Source organism: Sparus aurata, chromosome 1 (genome assembly GCF_900880675.1).
Source record: "Sparus aurata chromosome 1, fSpaAur1.1, whole genome shotgun sequence".
NCBI classification, from domain to species: domain Eukaryota; kingdom Metazoa; phylum Chordata; class Actinopteri; order Spariformes; family Sparidae; genus Sparus; species Sparus aurata.
The window spans coordinates 18,801,836-18,816,325 of NC_044187.1; the positions used below are offsets into that span (position 1 = coordinate 18,801,836).

The window sequence follows — 14,490 nt, forward strand, 5'->3', positions numbered from 1 at the left end:
CTAAGGTCCAGTCAGTTTTGCGCTTTTGACCATACAACATAATTCACTTAATTTCACTTGAGTTTTTTCAAATGGAACAACTTCACAAGATGAAGTTGACACACATGCATGTTAAGTAACACGTAGATATACATTAAACAACATTTAAATGATAAGTTAAACCAAAAATGTAAATTCAGTCATTATCTACTCACCCTCACACCGATGGGAAGCCCGTTAAGTTTCCTTAAAACATTTCTGGAGCTTCACAGCTAAAAACAGTGTGGCAGACTTCTACTAAGCAACTGAAGTGGATGGGGACTTGTTTTACAATCTCAAAACAACAAATCAGCAATGGAGCCATTTAAGTTTTTCCATCTGTTTTTTGTGCCTCATCTACATCAGCTGAGGCTGGGATAGATAATGACAAAATGTTCTTATTGGGGGAACTTGTTCTTTAAGATTATTGGTTACACTTGCAACTTTCAAGCCAATCGTTTTTTTCTTAGATTTTTCTCAGTATGATCCACTTACCAGATTTTACAGTGTGGGAGTTGTACCTGAAATTTATTTTTTCAATGTCCTTTTATTTTTTCAGTCACTTGAAGAAATACTGCTCATCAGTTACAACATGGACGTGGTGATGAGACTATTGTCTCCACTCAAGAATGATTCTTGAAAGTCAGTTCATACGTGCATTTTAAAAACAATGAAAATGATTATATACTGGTGTATGAATGTCGTAAAAAGGAAAAGAGGACATCATGTGATACCATACAATCAAGGCACATGGCAGATGTACTGTCATTTTGTATAACGCTAGTCCTTTTATGCTATATTCACAGAAAACAAAACAGTATATTCTATTCTATTCTTTTACATCCAAGTATTGCATTATATTGCCTCGCCATTCTACAAAACACATTTGGTAAATGCGATGATTGCCTGCTCCTCATCTGTGGCTCGAGCAACCGCAATAATGATAAATGATAATTATAATCACAGCCTCAACTGTCCATTGTTTTTTACCAGCTGTTCTCTCCGTCTGTGCGTCTACAGCGGCACTGTGGGCTCGTTTCATTGTTGAATTCTTGTTTGTGTTCTAAACGCAAGCAGCATTGAAAAGGCCTGAGCTGAGCTTCCAGGGCAAGCTGCTGAGGAGGCAGTACGGCTCACCTTTAATGGTTAAGTCACTGTTGGTCAATACTCTGAGACACACACACACACACACACACACACACACACACACACACACACACACACACACACACACACACACACACACACACACACACACACACAGGCACAGGCACAGGCACATGCACTGCAGGCTCATGTTACTGTGTCCGAGTCAGCGCAAACAATAGACATCCATTTAGCAGTGGGACAGAGCAGGTTTAATGGTTGTAAACTATTTACCAGTTGAATCAGAGCCCTAGAGCTCCTGTCAAGAAACACATGATTATTTCATACTCTGCCCATCTCGAGAACACTATAAGATGATACACCGTACCTCGCCTGCAAGTTAATAAATAAAATGCAAAGACTGTTTTGAGATAAAGGTTTTAAAATATGGAAAAGGGGCTCAACAAATACATGCACGTGGATCTAATTTAAAATGTATTCACAGAAACTAGGATAAATATGCCTGCAGATATTTTAAAAGCCTTCCAGAGCACTACTTGTAGTGTAATTTAAAGAATTATTATCTCCGTAGTCCTTTTTCAAATGACTGTGAAGTATGAATATATTAGGCTTTCATGGGAAGAAAAACTTCAGCCATTAAGCGACAAATGTTCAAAGGCTGACTACTTGTACTACTACTGTAATAACTGCCATGATCATTACAAAAAAAAAAAAAAAAAAAAATCCATTCAGGCTCAAATCTTGCTGCTTCCTGCCAAGGCGGCCTACAGCAGAACTTGTTTTCCTGTCTTTCTAACAATCAAAGGCTTCCAGGAATGGTTCTTTTCCTGAGCACTACAGAAAACACTTAGGTGTAACTCACGATCAGCCATCGAGCTGTTTTCCTCTGAATTCCTGTGTTTTATGGAGGCGGACAGCAGCGCGCAGAGAGAGCTTTCCCATCAATAACCGTTAACTGCTTAGCGGCTCGATTCTCGTCAGGTCAATGCTAGATGGGAGTGAAAACGGAGGAGATGAGGCCGTAATCTACACATCAGTAGATTGTGGATATACTCACAGGGGATCAGATTTATGGCAGGTCAGTCCATCTGCATGAGGAATAGAATTTCTTTACAAGGTAGGTGGAATCATTTATTTCACATTTTGAAGGAAAAACAAACAAGACTGTCTTTCCGTATTCATTTTTAATACAAAAAAAATACAAAACACATTTTTACATATATAAAGTCAGCTTTTAACATTTTCATCCACTGTCCCAGGACTTACCAACTACTTTACTGAGGTTTCATCTTTTTTCTAAATTAAAATCAGATTCGGATTATGAAATATGAAATAACATAAATGGCAAAATCATTTATTTCCCCTAAGTGGATTCAGACAACTCTAAACTTGTTAGTCCTGGTATGAGGCTGAAATGTAATTAGGTTCTCATTACTTTTGAAGGGCAGGACACCAACAGTGGACACAGTGGAGAGGTCATTCATTTGTAAAGATTTGCTGCCCTCAGGTGGTTATAGTTAGAGACTCCACGGTTGAATACTTGGGCAAAGCCTCTCCTTGTTTTTCCTCGTTTACCAACAGTTTGTATCAGTGAAGTTTTGTTGCATTTTAGCCTCAACAGATATTTTAATTGAACATTAAGTTCAGTGTTAATATTTTTGAGGAGGAGGGTGTAACTTCTACCCTCTTAATGAATACTTTTTTTTTTTTTAATAATTGATTTTGTAAATACTAATATCCCTTCAAGAACGTGTTGGGGACCATTGCATTTTTATTGTTTTTTAAAAAAATGTTGTTATAATGCAGCTCAAGTGCTGCTTTCCATTTGTTTCTTTACACTACTTTCAAGGTGCACTATGTAGTTTGGGGGAAGAAATTTTAATCAGAAGATCTTCATTTACTTTTTTTTTTATGCCTAAACAAAGTAAATAAACAAACTGACCTCATACTGTTGTACTTTGTTTAAAGTTAGAAAGCTGGTGAGTCCGCCACATATAAATAGTGTTCTGGGGATTATTTTCAAACAGTTTGCTATTCAATCAGGGAAAAAATATATAATTTTGAGTCTGTTGTAGTACTTCATTAATATTGTAAATATTAAAATTCTGAGTTTGAATTTCTTCTCCAAACCTACATGGTGTCCTTTTAAAGCATTTGGCCTTCTATAATTTATGTCAGTAGATACAGAGAATAATGAATAAGGACCTGAGAGTCATCTTTTCTATTTATTGTTCTAAATTGTATTTGTACTTTCTGTCACAGCCCCTGTACTGTTTAGATTCAAAAAGTATTGTTTGTCATTTCAATACATTTGCTGCCCCCTGCTGACTTAAAGTGGTTGATGTACAGTATAATTTACTACTCCATAGCATTACTAACCACACATGCTATGATATATCAGTTCAAAATGATACAATTTGAGAAGAAATAAACAACAGCCTAACAAACCACAGTTAGCTATTCATTTCAAAGTGTACACCAAACTGTAGCTAACAGTATTTATGCAACAAAGCAAACATGTTAAACCATGTTAAATCTTTCATTCAACCCGTAAGAACCTAGACCCATTTTAGGACATTTAGAGTGGACATTCAGGACATTTTAGCACATATAAAGTGTCAGCATGGGTTCTTATGGGTTAAAATAAACCACATTTAGAAAAAGAACAACTTTTAAGGAAAAAAAGACTAAAACAAACAAACTTTTCCTATTAATAACAAAACACAAACCCAAATTAGATTTTGCCATATTACAACTATTATTTTCAAACCTTCTTTCTTAAAAAATGAAACATCAAAATTCAGTGCATGTTCAGCTGAAACTACATGTAGCTTCAGTCTGAAGTGTTCTGAAGTTATCTGACTGATGTCCCTGGGGTGAGTTAACCTTTGGTGTTTATCAAGTGGTTTTGGCAGTTTTTCTGACGCTTGGTCAAGCTACAGTCCCACCATGTGCCTGTCAAGGGAAAAAATAATGTATAGTATTTGAATCCCACACAACTAAGTGATTAGTTTATATACATTAGGTAACAGACAATGAACCCAGTTTTTGTGCTTCAACAGAGTAATAGCTTATGTACAGCATACTGGGGAGAAAACTACAAGCATTTTGTAACTCACCATGGACTTCATCTCTCGTCCATCTCCATCACCTGGACCGTACCGACCCATTTTCTTACTGTTCTCAACATATTCCTGGGAAGGGAAAGACAGTTAAAGATCAGTTATTTTACTTTCTCTTGTCACAACACTTGTATTCTGGGGGCAGTGAAATGTTCAAGAAATCAATAATGGTAAATAGGAATCCTGTTGTTGGATTTCACCCTGCTTTTTTATCTGAGTTGCTGATAAATTTGGACAAAACGTTCCCCATGGTTCATGATTCACTGAGCCCATGAGCAAGTATGCCTTGATTTCACAGGCATCTGCCTCTTGAGTCAAATGAGAATGTTATGAATGTTATGCCTGGTGAAGAGAGGCAGTCTGTGCACGAATAGTACAACAGGTCTGCAACACTCATGTTTCATTAGTATCTGTATTACAAGTGGTACTTGCATGAGGAACCAATGAGCCTCTGAAAGCACTAAATGCTTCTAACACTCCACTCACTTGGGTACAAAAACATCCTCTGAAGACATTCATAAACATTACAACATCTCATACCCGTTTATATACACAATATCTTCTCACCATTAAGGCCTTGTCCATGTAGTATTCGCGTCCGGGGCTGCCATCGTTATACTTTGTGTCCACAGCGAAGCAAAGGAAGAGAACATCAACCACATTCTCAAAGACTGATAGGAAGCAATGAGCCACCAGATAGGCAAACAGACAGACGATGAGGAGAGGCAGGACCCACACGGTGTAGTCCTTCTGGTAGTTCAGAGCCAGGACGCCAGCAAAAGCTGTAGAGGAGACTATGAGCACCTAAGAGTGAATGAAGATATAAGAGTTAGAAAACATATAGGTGGGGGCAAAAAATTACAGAATAATAAGTCTCTGTGCAGTACCTTTCCTAAGAAGAGGACAAAGTCGCCCACAGTGTTGATGGCAGCCACTCGGAGGGCGTTCTCCACCAGGATGAGGAATGCTTCACGGGCAGAGGTGCAGAAACTGGTGCTATTAATGGCGGTCGCAGTGTAAGCATTCTGAAATAGCATGATATGGACATATTTAGGATCTTGCTTCCACTGTGAGGTATACTAGATTTTCTTCCTTGACCGACCTGACATGACTTACTTGATTTAAGTATGCGAGACACTTCTCAAGACACCACAAACAGCAGACACAAGCTTTCAGCATGCAACGAGCACAGGCGTTTTCCTACAAAGAAAAGATGACATTTACAAACAAATTGTGTTAAAACATAAGTATAAAATGTACAAATAATTGAGAATTATACACTTAACATAAGGTTTTAGTTGAGTTTTTGAGATTGTGGCATTTTAAAATAAACTTTGCATAATTTCACACGGCTCACCTTTCCTTTGAGCTGGCTGTGGATGTATGTTAAGATGAGACGAGGAATCTTAACAAGCGTGATGATGAAGGAGCCTTTGGCTAGAGTGCCCAGATGGTAGCGGATGGTTCGTACCATGGAGGAGAGGATGGGAGTGACTGGCATCTGGGATTTATTCCTTTAGACACAGAAAGACAGACATGATTGAAACTGAATTATCAAAAGCAATGTGAAGCAAAGACAGCATTAAGCCTTTCAAGAGACAAAATACTAATTATTTTCTGTTGCTTACCTTGTGAAGTAGTAGGTCACCACGGCTCCAGCGATTGTCATCTGCTGGAAGGCGAGAATGAACTCACTGATCCAGATGAGACCCACAACGTGGTACCACACCAGGAACTGAAGAGGCCCCTGCATTTCATATTCAACCACACCTGTAGAGTTGTTCTTTATCGGTGTGCCTGTGAGGGAATACCAGCGTGAAGTTGGGTCAAATGTTTTACAGGTTGGTCAGTGTAAATTTACATGTGAGCTAAAACAAATGTATCTACAGTACGTCCCCCTGTATTTCCTGCATATTTATGGGACCAAGAGCAACAAATGCAGAAATGTACTTAAGGGGGTCTGTGCAAAAACACATATCTACATTTTTATTCACTGTGACTATACTAAATCATGTTCTCTGTGTGCACTACGGGGGGCATCAATCACACAGGTATTTGTTTATTAATTTATAGAATGGCTTTTATCTGTTTCTATAAATTAACTCTTCACTTGTAACGAATGTGTGACTGCATCAAGCAACTTGTCACCACTGTTCTTCATCACCTCAATACTCTCCTTATCATTTGGTCTCTTGTAGGGAGTTGAACACAGGTGACAACATCAACACACAGTACACCATATTTCATAAACATATGACTCTGACACTTTTACTATAATGAACATTATGCAACAACCCTCCTCATAATATTTTTTACACATCTAAGTTGAAACAAAGTGCAGAGCATAATTTACGTATCTAACTGAAAGAAGGATCTTATGAAATCACATACATGTGCCTTTGGTCTCTGTAAACAAATGAAAATGCCATTATGTTGCACTACGTGTATTTAAATTAACCAAGGCATTTTAATTTTGTGTTAGTCCAACTTGCATTTTATATTTTTTGTAAACTGAGATTATACGAAACGGATGCAATGAGCCCTTCATAGGATAGAATAAGCTCTCAAATAGAATGTTCTGATTGCATTTGTGCTCCCCCTTTTCTTTTGAATACTAGTTTTTCTTTTTTGTTTGTTTGTTGGAAAAAAAAAGATAAGTGGGAGACGAAGAGAGAAGTTGCTCTTTGATTCCATCCTCCCACATCACGAGACTGGCACAAGATTCCAAATGTGGGAGTTCAGTCATGCCGCAAAACAGAGACAAAATGTCACAGAGTAACAAACTTAAGATTCTTGTTTGGGAGAGTTACCACAAACACATGAGGTGATAAACTACTCTGTGCTCTACAAATCATATATACTCCAACAAATCTGACAAATTAATGAACTACAAGCACCTGAAGTCCCGAGGAAGAGGAGCACAGTGACCCAGTACACCCAGAAGAGCATGAGGCAAATGAAGGTCCAGAAAGGCTGCAGGGCCAGCAGGGGAAGATGGATGAACACTTTACCAGCCACGTGGAACAGGGAGATGGTGAGAGCCACACGCTTCCTCATAATGAACATCACTATCAGGAGAACTACCTGGAGGGTTAGACAAGGACCAGTGAGCTAAAGAAATCACTAAACATATGTCACTCTCTGATATCAGATATGCTCTATCAACAAATGCATGAAAAACTACATTCCCGTTGCACTCAGACATACCGTGAAAATAGTAGCACCAATTGAATACACAAGCAAGGCCTTAACGTTGTCTGCAGCCACTTCTTTCCCAAATACTGATAAGGTGCTATTATTGAGGGCATGCTTGTGATCCACATAGAGCCACCAGAGGACGCCTGTTCCACCTGCAAAAGACCAGAGCCCAAAAATAAAAAACAAAACAAAAAACAAAACATCATGTTCTCCTGTTATGTATCTGCATTATGCAAATCACCACACTGCCTCATTTGGTCTAAAGGAGGCCTAACAGTGCTAGAACATGTACGTTACTCTAGAAAGTTACCTATAGAGCCGATGATTACCAGAATGGTTAGAATCCACACCAGCACTTTGGAGATGTAGCGGATGACAACCATCATGATCAGGGACAGAACTGAGAAAAAACAAAGTGCATCGTATGAGCATATAAAACACTGATTATATTGAAATAGTTACATCAAGCTGCAGAAAAGTGCTGATTTTATGGTATCTGCTGGTAAAATATTGCTTAATCTTAAACATAAATAAAACACAATGAACTATTAAGCCATGGGTTTGCTTTTCATTTAGACAGTAATTGAATGAGAAAATTCCATACGCCCCCTGTAGGGAATCTCTGTTCTGCCATGAATCATGTAGCCTTGACAATCACTTTATGCAAACAGACAGATCAAACAGCTGAGATAAAAGATGTCTAAATCAGTTCTGTCTTTTTTGCTGTACCAGTGGGAGGAGTTAGAGCAGACCTTAAATTGCATGCCTGTGGGCTAAACTTCAGGGAATACAAAGGCAGGAACCACTCAGACATTTCCTGTTATTCTAAAAGGGGAAAAAAATAGCTTCCCCTTCCGAATGTTGCTCTCCTACCGAATCCTCATGAGCAATTACGGCTGTGCAGTGGGAGCAGCAGAAAATAAGAAACATACCAGCAGTCTGTCATTGTATATTCACAAATAATATCCACATGCATTATTGTAATCCAGATGTAACCATGTATTATACCTAAAGCCAGCAAACAAAGGAGCATGATGATCTCCTTGCTGGCCATGACCCCTGCAACGACCCGGCGCAGCACGCTGTTGTCACTCACGAATGTGACGAACGCCTGCGCAAATTCAGCGTAGCAGCCGATATCCACAGGAATGCAGCGATGGAAGACTGGGAGAGACTTACTGAAAATGGGACAAAGATAAAGAGCATGGATTCATTCATTTTCAATGGGTAGTAGTTCAAGCAGAGGACTATGGATATCTACCTGTACCTACATATGATTTTATATTGGTCCTCTTTTGTATTACGTGTGTAAGTAGTTCAAACAAGAGTAAATCACTGGGTGAAACTTTGTTCTGGAATTAACTACTGAAATACATTAAAAAAGTAATAACTAACTGAATGACTGAGTGGTTAAATTCCTGTCCTCATAATTTGAGTTTGAACTCACTGGACCTGTGATGTTATCACTCTACTGATTGAGTTAAATCAGTCCAAAAACAATTTAAAGGAGACTCATTATGCATTTCATTTTTTTTTCTTCAGTGTTTTATACAAGTTCTGGTGCATGTTAAAGATCTTGAAAGATAAAAAGGTCAAAGTCAACAACAGAAGCTCCTCTCTCCAACAGATTACACTGCCCATGAAATGCCTCATTACGCCTTTAATTCTGTGACTTTGTGACATCACACTACGCAATTTATGCCTAGCGGCTATTTCCCATGTAAGAACTGATTTAGCACAGCTGCTCTGTTGTTGTTGCGGTGCTAGGTCAGGGGTGTGAGCTGACCAAACAGAGGAGACTGGGTATTTGGGAAGGCGGGCCATAAAGGCAGGGAGGGAATACAGAGCTGCAGGACTGGAATTTTTTATGCACTAAACCATGTATACCTATTCTAGTAGTAACTCAAAATAAAATTATGAACCTGGAAATAAGCATTATTTGTATCTTAGGTGCATACAGCAACACTTAAAAGATACAAGGTCCCCCTATAAACACCAGAGACATAAATATCTCAATTGCTTTTGTCACTTGCTGTCCAGGTTGAAAACATACCATACCTACATGAGCTTCATTCAAGCCTTCACCAGCACTCACTGGTTATGCCCTTTTTTAAAAAAATATCAATAACGGCATTAATAACAAGGGGAAACCAGGTACTAGTGAGAATGTAGCCTTGTCCAATGATCAACAACTTTATTGTTTCTAAGTTGATGCTAAATTAAAATCTAAAGGATATGACTAAAGACACAGAATCAGCACCACCCACAAACCAAAATGCTGGTAAATTATTCAATGAATGGTAGATTTGCACCCCCAAAAACAATGGTGACCAAAATTTGAACCTTCACTAGACATATGATAGCTGGACAAAATAATTATTTTTGTACCCTTTGCTTGATTACCTTGGTGGAACAGGGAGTTTGGGACATTTAGTGGATCTTTCTGAATGACTTGGGTACTTTGTCGGAGTAATATCATAGGAGCAGAGATTGGATCCTATCAACATGAAAACAAAGAATAAATTACATGTTAAGTTTCATTAAAATGTTTGCAAGCAAGTGTAATTGCATCAAATTGTATATCCCATTTATGCCCAACATTTATACATGTAAATATGAGTAAACCAAAAACTCGCATTCAATATACTGGACAACTTTTTTCTCGTTTTCACTTTGCAGTTTTCCTCACCATTATTCAGAGCGAACTGCTTTACATCTTTGTATGTCTTCAGTTCAGCATCAGGGCATTTGGAGACACACAGGGCGATGGACTTGATCTTCCTGTTAATTAAATCAAGGTTGCAAGGGTCCAAAAAGAAAACATACCTGACAGGAAGGAAAAAAAAGAAGGAATTTCAGATTAGCTGGTCAATTAAATAAAGTGTTGCCAAAACCTCCGAAATAAGAAAAAAAGGGAAAGAAGCTATCAGCATATTTGGACTTTACTATGTCGGCTGTGACTGTTCTGTTCGGGCAGAAAATGAAAGATGTTGACATTTGCTACTCTGTCGCACAGATCCTTCTTTGTAGCCGAAACGCCTTTTATTCAAAGCCTCCGCGGGCAATCAGCCCATCAATAAAGCATGACCCATTGTTTCAGTAAAACTGGGCTGACAGGCTGCATGCTGATGGAAAGCTACTGCCCCAAAAGGAGGAATATCATCAAAGACTTCTCACATGAAAGGGAGGTTTTGGGACAATTCTGTCTGCGTGATAAAAAATATCTAACTGAGAATTTCTCAGTGAGAAATTATAAAAAGGGAGATAAACTACTCATTCAGATAAATGGAAAAACTTGCAGAACACTGTGAGTCATTGTGGCTCTGTGTTGGTGATATTAATCTACATTAACCTTCTGAAAAACGTACTCCAAATGTCAGACTGTCAGTAATTTCCTTAACATGTTACAACACGTAGCTCATGGTCTGGACAGCTCAACCTCATCAGCTATGTAAGGTAGAACAGGAGGTAAACTGGTGCGCTTACAGATGCAGAAACTGGTCCTTTGTGGCAAATTAGAATATTCGGATTACATGATGTAATCCTTGCATGGGCAGAAGAAATGCTGACTTCCTTCCTTTGACTACAGAGGGCAAAACGGGTCTGAACATGTTTGCTTCAATGTACTGAAACTATAGCTAAATCAGGATAACAGAGCCAATAAAAAGAGTCGAAGAGGTGAACATAAAGCAGTATGTCTTATGTTAAGGTCATTTGTAAATCACACTCACTTGTTTTCCTTCATGTCCCGTCCACTGAGAGGCACTCCCTCAATTTTGGTATTATTCCGACCACAGGTGTTGCCATAGCTGTCATAGCCTGAGATTAGCCTTGAGGCAGCTCCTGTGGCGATGGGATAGCCACAAATACAGGCCTGCAGATCACACATATTAGAGTGAATCACGCTAACTGTCCGAAAGTATAACATGACAGACATGCACTCATGTTCAGTAGATTGTGAATAATATAAACATGACTTTTAATTTGCCACACTGAAACATTGAGATGTTTGTAAAAAGCACAATTTTATAGCAAACCTACAGTAACAAAAGAGGAATGTCTACCCTTACAGTTCTAGGAATGTTCAGTTTTAGTTGAAACTGTTCAGGAGAGGTGTTCAGCTTTATAGTAATTTTACAGGATGTGATTTATGGTGCTGTTGAACTGATTTGCCTTACAGTAACAGGCTTTTTTTCTGTTTTTTTTTTTACATACATCACTGAGCGTGGAGTGAATACTGACACAATATATTCAAACAGCCCTGAAAACTATAGTACAGCCTCCAAAATGACTACAAATTTGAATTCATACTTCTCTGAATCAGTTTCCAGCAAACCAAAACTTAGTTTAGTGCAGAGCTGCAAAGGCTAACAACTGTTTGCATTATAGAGCCCTTTCACCGACGTCTATGCATTGATCAATTCCTCAGTACAGCATGGGATTTATAGGTATGACCAGGTAAAAGAAATGCAGTCTAATGCATCAGTCATGCAACAAATCCTGCCTAGTCTGAATAATATATTTTTTGTTGAGAATGGGTTTGAGATGTGTTAATTGAATTTCTTGATCATTATGAAAGCTGTAATTGCTGATGTTGAATCCAATGGCCCTAAAATTCTACCCTAACAGGAAATTTGGGTAGAAAAGTAATAAGAGTAACCTCTTATACATTGCAATACAACAACTTCACACAATACAGTCTAAGAAATGGCCCTGAAGTCGAATCAGCACCTATCTAACATAAAGTCCCAACACAAATTTAGTACTGTAACCCTCTTGAATGTGAAATGTATTAAAAAGAGCTTAAGGTAAGTGGTAAACTGAAAGACTTACCATCCCAATACAAAACAAGGTGAATATGATGAGCCATGGGATGTCCGTGCAGCTGTGCTCCTCCAGCGGTTTCCAGTCACGTTTGCCCTTCCAAGGCATAAATAATCAATAGTTATTAAAACAAAACAGATGACACAGATATCCCGACTTCAGTTTCGCTTGGACTGCCGCGGTGGTGTAGCCGCCCTGCAGCGCCACAAGGCAGCAGACAAATAAATGTGACTGAAAAAAAAGAAAGGCAAGCGGGTCTGCTACAAGTGCCGAACAAGTGACGTTGTCGGAACACACGCTGCCTCAAACTCCTCTGCAGATTGAGTGCTTGTGAGTTTTAAAGCGGCCATAACTGCCATCGTGTTTATAGCTAACTTACCTCTGTGCTGCTACAACATCCCATTGTGAAGGAAAACACGACAAGTTGGCGAGGTCAACCCAACCAAAACGAAACTAAACTTTACTTTTTCTTTGGTTGAACTTTGCCGTTCCCCGTTCTCTTCCTTTTTTTCTACCTGTAACCCATACAAGTACACGAATGTGCCGATTTGTTTACGCCTTTTGCAATGCAGTAGCTACACCCATTTGTGTAACTCCCTTCGTTTGGAGTATCAGGTAAACACGGAAGAAGGCAAACTTTCTTATGATGCATTCACGTGCTTTCAGAAATATTAAAATGGTCACGAAAAGAGCTGCAACATCAGCCGCTTTGAGCAAAGCTTTTTAATTTGCATTTCCATTTTTTGTTACCTTCGTGTAAACATTGCTAGCGATTCCACAGAAGAAACAGAGGGTCTGTTGAAATGAGAAAAAAAGAACATCTAAATAATTGGGAATTTGGTCAACAGGAACCCACGATAACGCCTCCCTAGTTGTCTTATAAATAACTGTTTATATTCATGAGTTCATGCGTCGTATATATATATATATATATATATATATATATATATATATATATATATATATATATATACATATATACATATATATATATATATATATATATATATATATATATATATATATATATATATAGCGAATCTGGCCTATGATTACGACGCGGGTGAGTAGCATGTCAAATAGGCTACAGATACGTCTTAGAGAGCGTAAAAAGGCTTACACGGAATTATTGTGCATGTAAATTACGACATGAATATCAAATGAAACACTCTCTCACACACACAAATCGTTATTGTTTCCCTCAAAAGTGAGATCCATGCATGGCTTAGAAAGTTACAAGGTGCCGTGAAAGCAGCATAACAGCCGGTAGACTGGAGGTTGAAGATAAGCGCACGTGGAGAGTTTTCTGGAATAATGAAGTAGTTAATTAACTAACTATTAACTAACTGTTAATTTAACGTAACAAATAGTATGACTTGGTCTGTTTCTCCATAGTGGCAGAAACATATATTATGAAGACGGGTGAAGCTTAATTGGGTTAACTTTAACCAGGGGGGATTCGGCCGTTTGCTAGCTTAACGGCGCCATCTTGCGGCAGCAATTTTACACAGGTGAGTTGATGAGCCTCAGGTTCACAGGCAGACAGACAGATATTTATGTGACATTTGGTCACTGTAAGCTATTCTTATGTGTTCAAATACAAACATACTGGCGTCCCCTTTTTGAAAACTACAATTTGACACGCTGAAAGTTGAAAAGTTTAGAGTTAGCCGTTACAGTCCCTTTCACATTGGCGGGGCAGAGAGAGGAGAGGCTGAACAGTACATTTGAATGACTGTAACGTGGACCACACAGTTCAGGACACTCACAACTCTGGATTTATCTTCTTTCAGTGTGTTAAATAAAACTTGCCAATATGCTATACAAATGTTAAAAAAAAAAAAAAAAATGAAGATGGTCGCTTACCTACATGTGCAACAGCTCCCCCACATTGATTCATACGAGGTTTTGTCGCCCCCAGCAGCTTGTGTCAAGCTATTACAACCAGTTTCTTCCCGCAAATGCTAATATTCATTTTTCAAAACAGACTCTCAGGTAGCCCCATTTCTGTGGCACTCCAGAACTTCATCTCGCTCAGAGACACTTGAGTGGGGATACCTGCTGACAATGTGATTTCTGCAGCCCCTGCAGCTGATGGGTTTTCTCCCACACTGTGCAAGCAAACTGCATGTGGCAGGAGCCTTCCAGAGGCACACATATTCACACATCCAAGCACAAGCAAAGGTTAGTGACTTTGGCTCTGACTTGAATCCTGTGTGGT

General features: G+C 38.8%; 2 protein-coding genes across 2 annotated transcripts in view; one reads left to right on the top strand and one right to left on the bottom strand.

Moving 5' to 3' along the window:
• Positions 1-2,290: 2,290 nt before the first annotated feature.
• On the bottom strand, positions 2,291-12,902 carry slc44a1a (solute carrier family 44 member 1a). The gene is made up of 16 exons (XM_030443193.1): positions 12,649-12,902; positions 12,279-12,365; positions 11,177-11,319; positions 10,135-10,271; positions 9,849-9,942; positions 8,454-8,623; positions 7,756-7,845; positions 7,455-7,597; positions 7,145-7,331; positions 5,876-6,044; positions 5,605-5,761; positions 5,364-5,447; positions 5,135-5,272; positions 4,815-5,051; positions 4,245-4,319; positions 2,291-4,080 (listed from the first exon to the last, which is right to left on the bottom strand). Exons 1-16 carry the CDS (start codon positions 12,670-12,672, stop codon positions 4,057-4,059), a joined length of 1,959 nt encoding a protein of 652 aa, XP_030299053.1. The 5' UTR covers positions 12,673-12,902; the 3' UTR covers positions 2,291-4,056.
• A 660-nt stretch (positions 12,903-13,562) lies between these two features.
• dlc1 (DLC1 Rho GTPase activating protein) overlaps positions 13,563-14,490 on the top strand; it is a 96,696-nt gene continuing 95,768 nt past the window's right edge. The window contains exons 1-2 of the mRNA XM_030442929.1: positions 13,563-13,780; positions 14,257-14,453. Of these exons, the coding sequence (XP_030298789.1) occupies positions 14,364-14,453 (90 nt within the window). The 5' untranslated portion in view covers positions 13,563-13,780; positions 14,257-14,363. The remainder of the gene's footprint in view (positions 13,781-14,256; positions 14,454-14,490) is intronic.

Bases quoted from the DNA above. Each gene is read 5' to 3' on its own strand.
- slc44a1a (XM_030443193.1), bottom strand. From the start codon at position 12,672: ATGGGATGTTGTAGCAGCACAGAG. The intron at 12,366-12,648 runs GTAAGTTAGCTA...ATGCCTTGGAAG, and splicing joins GATGTTGTAGCAGCACAGAG to GGCAAACGTGACTGGAAACC. The intron at 7,332-7,454 runs GTATGTCTGAGT...CTAACCCTCCAG, and splicing joins TTGGTGCTACTATTTTCACG to GTAGTTCTCCTGATAGTGAT.